Raw genomic sequence first — 14,148 nt, 5'->3', positions numbered from 1 at the left:
TAGAGATAACTTGGGCTTCTGGCTTACTTTAATGCTATATGCAAATTCATGTATTTCAGGATCTAACTTGAACATTTGGTTGAGGTTTATTGTCTGTGGTTGATTTTCGGGTGCTGTTTGCAGCTTATATTTTACTGTAAGAGTATTCTCTATTACACAGTGTTATATGAAAAAAAATTATGAGTGATAAAATTCTATCACATTTATCTAGTAACAATATTCATTGATATTATTTTACATGTTAGATAAAAATTATCCAAGTTCTCCATATTACAACTAATCTTGGTGACTGTTTCAGAAAGCAAATCTTTACAATATCTCAAAGGACCTCTTCAATCCACATAATCTATAAGTAGTATTACTAAAAAGTAGATATAGCTTTGAAGCCTGAGGCTCCTGATAATCTTTAATCCATTTTCTCAAAACAGGTATGTTAAATTAGTTCAAAAAAAATCAATGTAACAAGCTACATCCACATAGATGACTTAGTCTATTTAAAATATTAGGAAAATGTAAGATCAGTGGAAATAACTTGTTGGGTGCTAACCCGTAGAAAGTACTCAGAAGCTAGAACAGTAAAACAATGCATCCTCTCACGAGACAAGGGGAAAACCCACCCTGTATGTAGTTAATTGGACCTGCATTTGATGAAAAGGCCAAGAGGTGGCTGGGGAGATTGCTCAGTGGCTAAAGGTACCTGCTTGCAAATCCTACCTGCCCTGGTTCAATTCATAAGCCACCCACATAATCACAACCCACTCCAAAAAGCAGTACAAGCGTCTGGCATTGGCTTGCATAAACACACACACACAATTAAGTAAATAAAAATTTAAAAATAAGTATATAAAAACAAAAAGACCAATTAATAATTTAAAAAAAAAGCAAGTCATCCGGATATTGTTAGAGCAACCAAAAGGTGGTCAACCACATCAAGTTCTTGTGGCTGGTGAGGTTATGAAAGCTGCAGACAAATTTTGCACGTTGGGGCCACAGCCTTTCATAATTGTAATGCCCTGTTTACCAGTATCCTTTTGTGCCCTCTAGTGTTTAAACTCATGCACACTTCTAAGAAGTTGAATTTTTACTTTGAAACTTCAGTTGAGCACCCTGGCGGAGCTATTCACAACCAAGTGCTTATTCACATCTGAAAAGGGCCGACATGCACACTGTTCAAAATAGGTGATGTATATTTGCAATCTGTCTCCTGAGGGAGGCAGGTCAACACATTGGTACTGAGATGATTATATTGGAGAGAAGATAATGAGATCAAAGATTAAGACCAGGGCTTAAGAGCTGTCAGGGCTCTTCCGTGGTACCACACTCACTGTGTTTGTCAGACAGCCTCTGGTCACTGCAACGAACACCCAAGTCAGTCTTATGTGGATTAACAGTTGTACGCTAGCTTACAGTTTAGTGATCCCAGTTCACATCAGTTGGCCCTGTTGCTCTGGCTTGAGATGGCACATCACCGCAGAATTGTGGCTGAGATAAAACCACTCACCTCATGCCAAAAAGTGAAGGGACTAAGGCCCCACAATCCCTTTTCAAGGGCACATCCCCCAGTGGCCTAATGAGCTCTGACTAGAAGCCATCTCTCTCTCTCTTTTTTTTTTTTTTTTGGTTATTTTTATTTATTTATTTCAGAGCAACAGAGAGAGAGAGAAAGAGGCAGATAGAGAGAATGGGCATGCCAGGACCTTCAGCCACTGCAAATGAACTCCAGACGCGTGCGCCCCCTTGTGCATCTGGCTTAAGTGGGTCCTGGGGAATCAAGCCTTGAACCGGGGTCCTTAGGCTTCACAGGCAAGCGCTTAACCACAAAGCCATCTCCCCAGTCCTAGAAGGCATCTCTTAAAGGTTCTACCAACACTGCTACTCCAGAGCTCAATCCTTAAATACACATGATTTAGGGGGAATATTTCAGCCCCAAACTGGAGCACTCATTTTTTGCTAACTAGCATCTTAGAACTTTGGAGTTAACTTCACATTGCTGGGACAAAACACTTGGCCAGAAACAGCTCACAGAAGGAAAGGGTTTATTTTCAATCACAGTTTAGTGGTGGGGGGATGATTTATGGGGGAGGGGTCATAATGGCCTGGGAAGCATGGCAAAGCAGGCAGCCAAACCTTCACATCTTAACAGCAAGGAGGAGGTAGTATTGAGTGAGTAAGTTCTTTTTATTCTTTCTTTTTTTGTTCATATTTTTTATTTATGTATTTGAGAGTGTCAGAGAGCGAGAGCGAGAGACAGATAGAGAGAGAGAGAATGGGTGTGCCAGGGCTTTTAGCCACTGCAAACGAACTCCAGATGTGTGCGCCCCCTTGTGCATCTGGCTAAAGAGGGTCCTGGGGAATCGAGCCTCGAACTGGGGTCTTTAGGCTTCACAGGCAAGTGCTTAACCGCTAAGCCAGCTCCCCAGCCCTAGAGTAAGTGAGTTCTGAACACCCAGGGTGCTGTTCTAATGAACCATCTGGTGAGCCCTGAGTGGCATACCTCTTGTGGCAAAACTCCACCTCCCAAAATCTTGACAATCCTCTGAAATTGTGACTGGCTGGGAACAAAGTGGTCAAAACCTATGAGGCTATTGGAGACATTTCACATTCAAACCACCACACATATCCCTCCTCGATTTTAAAGGTTATTAATAATAAAGCTTTCATTGGTTTTCAAAAGTAATGTAGTGCTTAGATACTATTCATAATGAGTACAGAGCTTATTGAAATTATGCCTGATGCAATCTTACAGGATCACTTGTTTCGTGTGCTAATGAAGGCATGGCACACCATGAGAAAGCCGTGGCCCCATGGACAATTCGATGGACTACCTCGCTCCCCCTGTAAAAGTCTTGAGGCTTATGTCTCCCCGGGTTCTTGTGGCAATTACTTCTCTTTTGTGTATCTAGAAGCTCTGTTGGATTCCCTTAGTTCTTATCTGAAACCCAGATTTATTTCACTGCTTTGTGACTGAAAAATTGAGTTTCCTTTGAAAATTATCGCTGACAATCTTTTTGCAAAGATGCAACAGTCGAATGGCCAGACATTTTGCACAATTACAGGAGGAAACACCAAACGAAACATGAATGAAAATAGCTATCGGTTGAATCTTTTGCTCATGAAAAGGTTTGCTTTCTTGGGATATCCGTTCATAGCCACCACACAGTCAGTGTTTGGAATAAAGGCCACTACCCTTCTCAGCTTTAGTTCCCTTCCACAAATAAGCTTCACACTTATTTTTTTTTAACCTGTATCCAACACAATCTTCTTCCTTGTGCCTGACTTGCAAATCATATAAACACAAACCCAGATGCAAACGCCTACTGACTTATTCCCTCCAAATTTCACACTCTTAAAATATCTGAATCAAATACCTTAAACCACTGGGCGTGGTGGCGCACACCTTTAATCCCAGCACTCCGGAGGCAGAGGTAGGAGGATCACCTTGAGTTTGAGGTCACCCTGAGACTACATAGTGAATTCCAGGTCAGCCTAGACTACAGTGAGAACCTACCTCGAAAACCAAACAAACAAACAAATAAACAACAACAAAAAAACCCTTAAACCAGTCGGACTGGTGGAGTAGTCAATCAATTTCATAATCACTTAAACTTAAACCAACTATGTTACTTTTCAAATATTTGCAATAGCAACAATTGTTTGTGTTGTGAAATGTCAAAAGCAATTAAAACTCTGAGAGAGTGACACCATACCTTCATTCCACAAGAAAAGAAAAAGTCCAAACTTACCTGCAAAAGAAAAAAAGAGCAATGAATCTCAAATCAAAGTGGCATTCCAATATTTCTAGTAAATCAGGCAAATTTGTCAGCAGTAATACAGTTAATTCCTCAATACCACAGTTGCTTTCTGTAAATAGTGCCTTTGGGTTTGTGTACATATTAAAGGGTTGATGGTAGTCTTTCTTTCTTCCCTCCCTCCCTCCCTCCCTTCCTTCCTTCCTTCCTTCCTTCCTTCCTTCCTTCCTTCCTTCCTTCCTTCCTTCCTTCCTTCCTTCCTTCCTTCCTTCCTTCCTTCCTTCCTTCCTTTCTTTCTTTCTTTGAAGAGAAAGAGGGAGAGAGAGAGAAAGAGAAAGAATGGATGTATCAGGGCCTCCAGCCACTGCAAACGAACTCCAGATGCATGCGCTACCTGTGCATCTGGCTTATATGGGTCCTGGGGAATCGAACTGGAGGTTCTTTGGCTTTGCAGGCAAACGCCTTAACCACTAAGTCATCTCTCCAGCCCCATCCATGTATTTATTTATTACATATATGAGTCTCTTTGCCTCAACATAAGCTACATCAAACAGAAACCTTGAAAGATAAGCTGAAGTTTCTGTTTGTTTATTCCTCCATGAATACTGATGAGCCAGAGCAATGCCTCATAAAGAGAAGTATTTTAAAAAACCCCTTTGAGGCCAACCTGAGACGACACAGCGAATTCCAGGAAAACCTGGGCTACAGCAAGGACTTAACCTTGAACCACTCCAATAAAAGATTCTTTAAGGGATGGATAAAATGGAAAAAAGAGAAAGCCAGACATATACATATTTTAGACATATGTTTTAGACATATATACGTATATGTATTTGTATATAGATGTATACATATGTACATATTTTAAAATATTTTTTACTTTATTTTTTATGAGAGAAACAGAGAGAAAGAGAGAGAATGGGTATACTAGGATCTCTAGCCACTGCAAACAAACTCCAGACAGATGTGCCACCTTGTGCATCTGGCTTACGTGGGTTTTGGGGAATTGAACCTGGGTCCTCAGACTTCACAGGCAAGTGTCTTAACTTCTAAGCCATCTCTCCAGTCCTACCTATATAATTAATTATACACATATATACATATATGTATATACACAATATATTTAAAATGTATATGCATAATACAAATGGCTTTACTAATATATTTATTCCTTGTGAATAATTTTATTTCCATCCATACCCTACTTGGAAATATATGTATATATTGTTATATAAATATATATATAGCATATTTATATATCCATTACTCACATGGATATATATATATATATATTTTTTTTTTTTTTTTTCACTCTAGTCCAGGCTGACCTGGAATTGTGGCCTCAAACTCATGGCTCATGATGAGCCTCCTACCTCTGCCTCCCAAGTGCTAGAATTAAAGGTGTGCACTACCATGCTCGGCTACATGGATATTTTTAAATTAAAATTTTAGCTAGACATAAATCACATGACTTTTACTTAGCAGGTGTTTTGTGAGGGACATTGTGGTCATCATGAGAGTTGCCTGCTCAATCTTTCCAGTTCTCCACTTAACCAGCACATTCGCTTGACCTACTTGTGGCAAAATAGAGCCTTAAGATCAGATCTGGCCTTCAAGTCACATGTGGGAAAGGAGTGAATTGCTGGTTTAGACATGCTACCATTTCTCTTCTCTCCTTCCAGAGAAGTCCATGCAGGTGACTGATTACAAGGCTTCTGACTATAGCGAGGCCATGAGGACCAAAAAAATATAAAATAAATAAATAAAATAAATAAGCAACAACCTTGTATGGTATAAGACTTGGAAGTTGTTTAAAAAGCAGATAGCCTCCACAGTGAAGAGATAAATCTGACACATTTAAGATGAAGACTATGGGCTGGAGATATGGCTTAGTGGTTAATGTATTTGTCTGCAAAGCCTAAGGCCTCAGGTTCGATTCCTCAGGATCCATGTAAGCCAGAAGCACAAGGTGGCACATGCATCTGGTGTTCATTTGCAGTGGCTGAAGGTCCTAGCGTGCCCATTCTCTCTCTCTCTCTTTCTCTTTTTCTCCCTCTTTCTATCTCTCTCTCAAACAGATCAAATAAAATTTGAAAATTAATATAAAGGTTATAGCAAAATCCTGAAGAACCTTAAAACAAGCCACTAACTATATTTTTATTAAAGCCTCATGCATGTTAGTTAAACAAACGTTCTACTTGTGTGCTACATCCCAGCCTGTACACACACACACGGAACAGTTATTCTCAAATGACTTTGTTTCTGTTGGCACTCAACTCTGTAATTCAAATCTGATTGTCACTAGCCTTGACTTTGCTAAATTTAGCCATTATCTGTTCAGTTCCTATTGAGTACACAGAATCTCTTCTGTCCTCTTTTCCTGCTCTCTCTTCCCCACCACTTCTGGTTAAATTTACTGGTTATATATTAACACAGTTTATGCATTTTTCAAATTATTCATTTATTTATTTGAGAGCAACAGACAGAGAGAGAAAGAGGCAGAGAGAGAGAATGGGCGCGCCAGGGCCTCCAGCCACTGCAAACGAACTCCAGACGCGTGCGCCCCCTTGTGCATCTGGCTAACGTGGGTCCTGGGGAATTCAGTCTCGAACCAGGGTCCTTAGGCTTCACAGGCAAGCACTTAACCTCTAAGCCATCTCTCCAGCCCAGTTTATGCATTTTTACTACACTGACTTTATTCATTATGTGTAAGTCCTAGGATGCAACTTTGGTTTTGTGGTGAAACATGGTCTTTTATGTCTCCAAATGTTATCTTTTAACTGTCCTCTCCTCTCCCCATAATCTATCATATTGGATAATCTGTTATAATTCTGTTTTCTTCTTTTGAATCTTTGCCTCAGTTCCCTCTGCTCTTCCTGTTCAGCCTGGATCCTGGGCTATTACTTTATGAGCTTCCTAGATATTGGACATCCTGTTCTTTCTGTTAACTCCTGTGTTAGACCTTACAACTTCCTCACTAATTGTTTCCTGTCTCCGTTTAATATCTTCCTGGTCACATTTTACAGTGTGACCAGTATTTAACTTTCTTTGGACAACACGTGAATAAGGTGGCTCTGTTTTGCCCTTATATCTGCTGATAGCTTGATGCTATATATTTTATGAAGAACAAAAATGTTTCTCAAAATACTAAAATACTGAATACTTGACTCTATTGTATAGCTTCTAATGCGGTTGAGTAGTTTTAAGATCAATTCATTTTTCTTTCTTTCCTTTTTTTTTTTTTTTTTTTTTTTTGAGGTAGGGTCTCACTCTAGCCCAGGCTGACCTGGAATTCACTCTGTAGTCTCAGGGTGGCTTTGAACTCACAGCGATCCTCCTACCTCTGCCTCCCAAGGGCTGGGATTAAAGGCATGCGCCATCATTCCCTGCCTTCATTCTCATCCCTTTAAATGGGATGTCTCTTCCCTCCGACACCCATCTTTCTTTTGAAGGTGTTAGTTAGGTTCTATATACTCCAAGTTCTATGGTATTTCCTGAATATGTGTCATAGTAACTTTGTTATTTAAAATATTTTTTTCTTTATTTGCATTGAGAAAGAGAGAGAGAAGGATGGGGCGAAATATAGGCTGGCCAGGAGCTCTTGCCATTGTAAACAATCTCCAGACGCATGTGCCACTTTGTGCATCTGGCTTTATGTGGGTAAGGCAGGCAGGCCTCACAAGCATCTTTAGCCAGTGAACCATCTCTTGTGAGCACAGCTTTTTTTAATTCCTTACATTGTGTACTCAAAGTCATTTTTTAAATCTAAAATAAATCATTCGTTTATACAGTAATGAGAAGTTTTCTTATTTTATTCATGTGGTTGTTTATAAAATAATTTTATCTCATCATTGGTTATAATGTTCTCAAACAACTATACCTAAGACAGCCTCAATCTTCAATATTTTCTCTCCATTTTGCACCTTTTGTCTTTGGCTCTGATATATTTTAGCATCTATCTTTCTTTTTTAAAAAATTGTGCTTCTTTAAAAAATATTTTATTTATTTATTTGAGAAAGAAAGAGCAAGAGAGAAAATGGGTGCAACCAGGGCCTCTAGCCACTATAAACACACTCCAAACGCATGTGCCACCTTGTGCATCTGGCTTGACATGGGTCCTGAAGAATCGAACCTGGGTCCTTTAGGCTTTTCAGGAAAAGACCTTAACCACTAATCCATCTCTCCAGGCCAGAATCTATCTTCTCTGAGACTGGGGGAGATGGCTGAAATGATAAAGCATTTGCTTCAAGTGCTTGAGGACCATTGTTTGGATCCCTAGCACCAACATCTTGGGCGATGTAGTGGCCCATCTGTAATCACAGTGCTAAGGAGGCACAGTACAGAGATCCTTCAGACAGGCCAGCTACTAGACTAGCCACATCAGCGAGCCATGGGTTCAAATGCGAGAACATGCCTCAGTAAAGAAAGTGGAGAGCCATTGAAAAGATTTCAAATGTCAACCTGGGCCTCCACTTGTACGTGCCCAGACATCCAGACATGCTCTCACATGCAGATGAACATGCATACACCACAAAGATGAACACCTTCAATAAAACTATCTCTTCCAACTTTGAACATTGTAGTAGTTTGGATAGATGGCTCCCAATAGATTCAGGAGTTCATTAAAGCTACCTTGCTCTGGGGGGCAGCTCTGAATTCTAGTCTAAGATATGTCACGTGCTTGAGTACTGTCTGGTTTCTTGTGACTTGACTGTTGAGCTTTTGTTCTTGTTTTTGGTTGGTGGTTTCTCTCTCTCTCTCTCTCTCTCTCTCTCTCTCTCTCTCTCTCTCTCTCCACGGATCTCTGAAAGGGTGGGGGGACAACTTCCTCTGCCACTATGGAACTTTCTCTGGGTATGTAAACTTCAAATAAATCCCTCCTTTCATAACTGTGCCTGGTTTGGAAGATTATCCCAGCAAATTTCGGAGTATAAATTTATAGCTTCCCAAAAGTCACTTCTTTAGTCTTTGACGTCTGTTTTTGCCAAAGCCTTTGGTTCGTACCTTATGACTATGGAATCTTCTCTCCTTTGCATAGGGCAATGTTATTTGCTTGGTTGCTTCTGGATTAGCTCTTAAGTATCAGCTGCTGTTTAAATTCCCCCTACAATTGTTTCTGTTTCTGCTGGGTTCTGTTCACTTCTACTTGCTCTCCACGATATCTTTCCTCCATTGGTCCTCTTCAAAGTGATGCTGGCACCGACTTTAAGCTGAGGAGGAATAAACATCATGGATGTGTCAGCCCGCAAAGGTCTTGTCTTTGAGACAGGAGTCCTTTTCCAGAGGCAGCCCTTGTACTTCTCAAGCTGTGGGACATGAGCTTGGCCCTTTCACTTCAGGTTTTAGCATTCATGATGCAGATGGTCCCTGGAGTGCAATCCCAGATCTCCCCCATTGGCACGACGAATCTCTCTGGCAGAAGGCATCCGATGCTCATCCAAGATCTCAATCCCCACAAAGGCTTGAGTTCCAGAATCATGCAAGGAACCAGCTGAGGCCTTTGCCAACCCTTTACTCTGCCTCCTGCCTGAGGCTGGAAGCTGGCACTTCTCTATCAATGTGCCCCACACTCATTCAGTTTATCAGGAACCCCTTGTCCTTAACTTTCAGTCCCATACATTAATTCCACGGTGCTACTATGCTTGCTTAGAGTTATAAGCCTCTCCAATAATGCACTCTTTTCAAAACGTTTTTATTTACTTATTTATGGGGGGTGGGACAGAGGAGGAAGAGAATAAGGGCACGCCAGGGCCTCCAGCCACTGCAAACAAATTTCAGACGCACGTACCACCTGTGTAGCTGGCTTATGTGGGTGCTGGGGAAGCGAACCTTGATCCTTAGGCTTCACAGGCAAGCACTTTAATTGCTAAGCCATCTCTCCAACCCTCCAATAATGCTTTCCTATAAAACAGACTTTGGATACTTTAGTAGTTGTGGATATGAGTTGGAAAAGAGGCCTGAGGCAGGATGGAGGTATGTAGTTTTCCTTCCTATCCCCATACCCTTTCCTTTAAATGGAGGCATTTAATTAGAAATAATATGAACACGTGCAATCAGTTCAATATAAATAAGTAAATCACATTTCTAAAGATTTTTTGATGCAAGTTAGTCCCTATGAGCATTACTATACAAAACATTTACTCATAAACATCAGAAAAATAGAGGCTTACATGTATTTCCAAAACTATTGCAAGAAATGCTCATGTCTGAGATATTGAGTCCACGTGAACAACAACGGGAAAGAAAGAATAGAGTTTCAAATAACAGGCAAAACAATGGTTGGACAATTTATTTTTTATTTTTTTATTTTTTGGTTTTTCGAGGTAGTGTCTCACTCTGGTCCTGGCTGACCCGGAATTCATGATGGAGTCTCAGGGTGGCCTCAATCTCATGGCAATCCCCCTACCTCTGCCTCCCAAATGCTGAGATTAAAGGCGCACACCAGAGCGCCTGGCACTGGTTTGACAATTTTAATGAAAAATAAATCTAATGACAGAATGTCTCAGAGGTCTGAATATACTAATTGGAATGGGGTTTTTCTGAAAGGGAGAGATGAGTTTTAGCATGATGGATCCTCCCCAGACCACACACCTGCATACCAATAATGTTCTCCTCAGACAGCCTTTAACATGAGGTAGGTGTAGGAGGAAAAAACAAATCTCTGTACCAGTTTTACACTCATCACAGAGCTTTGGGGGCTGCTGCAAGAATTCCTTTACCTTAGCTAGAAAAGGGAACATGAATCGTTAGTCAAACAGAAGGCAGCACAATTATACTTACTAGTCATGCTAACTCACTGTCAGGAGAGAGCTTTCTCCATGACACCAAATTGCCTGCTAAATTAAAATTCGTCATAATATTTGAATTGGGATCATACAGTCTAAAAAAAAAAAGTTTCATCTTCCAGGATATTCTGCACTAGAAGTCAATTTCTCATATCTTGAAATCTGTCCAAGCAAACTGCGTACATTTTACAAATGTATCTGTGTATGGCTGGGCGTGGTGGCGCTTGCCTTTAATCCCAGCACTTGGGAGGCAGAGGTAGAAGGATCGCCATGAGATCAAGGCCACCCTGGGACTACATAGTGACTTCCAGGTCAGCCTGGGCTAGAGTGAGACGTTAACTTGAAAAATCAATATATATATACATATATATTTATTTGTGCACATCTAGCTATGCATAGGCTAACCTGTTCTCTCTAAGAACAAACCCCATCAGATTCTCCAAGACACAAACAGAAATGTGTTTGTTTCATGGAAATTTGAGTATCCTGCATATAACATTCTGTAGATGATATTTTCTTAGAAAGTTTCATTACTTATTTAGGTTGATTTAAAATGGATTTTTTAAGCTGGGCGTGGTGGCACATGCCTTTAATTCCAGCACTCGGGAGGCAGAGGTAGGAGGATCGCTGTGAGTTCAAGGCCACCCTGAGACTACCTCATAAATTCCAGGTCAGCTTGGGCTAGAGCGAGACCCTACCTCGATAAATCAAGATAAATAAAATAAAATGGATTTTTTTTTTGGTAATTCATGAGTTTATTTCTGTGGCACTTCACTTATTTGACCATGGAGTCACCCTGCATATAGCAGCTGTATATATTTTAAGGAACAAATATTCCACAGAATCCACAATGGGCATTCCTGACCTCTGCCAGAGATCTCAATAACAAGAGATGAAGCAGACAAACTACCATTAATGTTAAAAGGACGGACTCTCACAGGCCTGACCAAGTGATGTGGGTTTTCCGAAGACAGCCGATGTCCCAGTGAATAAGCACGAGGGAATATCGTACTAGGAGTGTGTTTGAATTGTGGCTCAGGATTCTTCTCAGATGTCATCAACTTCATATGGTTATGACTTCATTACCCTAAGACTAGGCTGTGATTCCAAAAATCATTACTTTTTCATTCACAATAGTTGCATATCTTTTACGCTATACAAAATGATGTTTCAGAACTGGGAAATGGCTTAGCGGTTAGAGCCTTTGACTCTGAAGCCAAAGGACCCCGGTTCGAATCCCCAGGACACACGCAAGTGGGATGCACGCAAGCCCGATGCACAAGGGGACACTCGTGTGGGCTAGGGCACTGCTCTGCCCATTCCCTGTATCTGTCCCTTTCTCTTATAGCTGGGTGTGGTGGCACGTGCCTTTAATCCCTGCACGCGGGAGGCAGAGGTAGGGGAGTTCGAGGCCACCCTGAGACTCCATAGTGAATTCCAAGTCAGCCTGGGCTAGAGTGAGACCCTACCTCGAAAAAAAAAAAAAAAAAAAAAGGATGTTTCCATTGTATATATCGTGGAGTAGCTAAGTCAAGGGAGTTTTAATACATACAATTTCTCACATATTTAGTTTTTGGGGATAACAATGCTTAAAATCTTTCTGAGTAATTTTCAAGTGTACAATCTTTTTCTTAAGACTAATATTTTAAAATTATTTTATTTACTTATCTTGAGAGAGCAAAAGGCAGATAGAGAATAGGCGCACCAGGGCCTCTAGCCACTGCAAATGAATTCCAGATGCATGGGCCCTCTTGTGCATGTGACTTAGGTGGGTACTGGGGAACTGAACCTGGATCCTTAGGCTTCACAGGCAAACACCTTAACTGCTAAGCCATCTCTCCATCCCAGTATTTTTCTATTAGTTATAGCCTCACTGGTAGTCTACAAATGTCTCAATTTTTTTTTTCCCTATTTCTGATCAAAATTTTGTGTCCTTTTGACACAATATAGCTGCCATCTCCCAGTCTCTGGTAACCACTATGGAACTCTGTTTCAATGAGTTGGACTTCTCTAGGATTCCACATGTGAGATCATACAATACTTCTCTTCATTCACTTGCATTATGCTACTGAACATGCCCTCCAAGTTCATTTATGTTGGCACAGAAGATGCCGAACTCAGTTCAATAAGTAAACAATCACACTCTTATAAAAACAGCCAAGTGATCTTACTCATACATGGGATCTGAGAAGGCAATTTCAGAGAGGTAGAGGGTCGGACTGTTTTGACAAGAGTCTACCAGAGCTGGGGTGTTGACTGAAGTGGAGACTTAGCACAAAAACACAAAATGACTAGTGGAACATATGTTAAAGATATCTGCTGCACGGCACGGTCACTCACTATAGGGAATGAGAAGGTTTGCCCGTTTGCATGTTCGTTTTGAGGCAAGGTCTTACTGTGTACTCGAAGCTGATCTGGAACTCACTGCATAACTCGGGCTGACCCTCAAACTTGAAGCAACCCTCCTACTTCTGCTTCCTAAGTGCAAAGATGACAGTCCTACACCATCATACCTGGCTTCTGCTCTTTGTTAATACTGGGCTTGATGCTACACATTTTGTAATCCCAGCACTCCTGAGGTTCTAGCAAGAGGATCATGGACCATGAGTTTGCCGCTAACAGGAGCTACACAGCTACCCTGACTCAAGAATGGGGATAAAGTGAGGTTTGAACCTTTGCCTATCTCACTAGCTCACTTCCGTTCTTGGGAATACCTTTATTATTTTATTTTATTTTATTTATTTTTGCCAGGTAGGGTCTCACTCTAGCCTAGGCTGACCTGAAACTCACTCCATAGTCCCAGCCTGGACTCAAACCCACAGTGATCCTCCTACCTATGCCTCCTGAGGGCTGGGATTAAAGCGTGTGCCACTACACCAACTAAATTTATTTTGGGGGAGGGTACTGAGGATTGAGCCTAGGACCTCATGCATGCTAGGTAAATTCTCTACTGAATGAGCTACCAAATCAGTCATAGCCTTTTCTCTTTCTTAATAAACTGTCTCTATTACATAAAAAAGGAAAAAAAAACCCAAAATAACAAAAAAATTTCACAAAATATTATACTTTTTAAAAATTTATTTGAGAGCAACAGACAGAGAGAGGAAGAGGCAGAGAGAGAGACACACAGAGAGAGAGAGAGAGAGAAAATTGGCACACCAGGGCTTCCAGCCAATGCAATCAAACTCCAGATGCATGCACTACCTTGTGCATCTGGCTTACATGGGTCCTGGGGAATCGAGTCTTGACCTGGGGTCTTTAGGCTTCACAGGCTAGCACTTAACCACTAAGCCATCTCTCCAGCCCAAATATTTTACTTTTGAAATGCTAAGACAGTGGATGTTGTTAATTGCTTTTTATCACAAAATAATAACCATGCTTATTATTTAGATGTTTATGTTACATAGGTAGATAACATTATGCTGATGTATATATACATACATACACATATATATACACACACATATATATTATAGATGTTATTAGTAGATAAAATTCCATAATGTAGGTATATTTAAGGGCATGTCATGCATGATAAATGTGCACAATTTTATCTGTTTATATAAACAGACATTTCTCAAAAGATACAAATGACCCAAAAGTACATGAACAAA

At 40.6% G+C, this 14,148-nt stretch overlaps 1 protein-coding gene across 5 annotated transcripts in view; it reads right to left on the bottom strand.

The window, feature by feature from the left end:
• Positions 1 to 14,148, bottom strand: part of Pde4d (phosphodiesterase 4D) — a 1,345,132-nt gene that overhangs the window by 399,653 nt on the left and 931,331 nt on the right. The window contains exon 2 of one of the 5 annotated variants that reach the window (XM_045139037.1): positions 8,754 to 8,959. The exons of the other annotated variants lie outside the window; for them this stretch is intronic. Within the exon in view, the coding sequence (XP_044994972.1) occupies positions 8,754 to 8,785 (32 nt within the window). The 5' untranslated portion in view covers positions 8,786 to 8,959. The remainder of the gene's footprint in view (positions 1 to 8,753; positions 8,960 to 14,148) is intronic. 5 annotated transcript variants of the gene reach the window in all.

Source organism: Jaculus jaculus, chromosome 20 (genome assembly GCF_020740685.1).
Source record: "Jaculus jaculus isolate mJacJac1 chromosome 20, mJacJac1.mat.Y.cur, whole genome shotgun sequence".
NCBI lineage: Eukaryota > Metazoa > Chordata > Mammalia > Rodentia > Dipodidae > Jaculus > Jaculus jaculus.
Note: the sequence above shows the minus strand (reverse complement) of the source record. Positions and strands in the feature narration are given on the sequence as shown.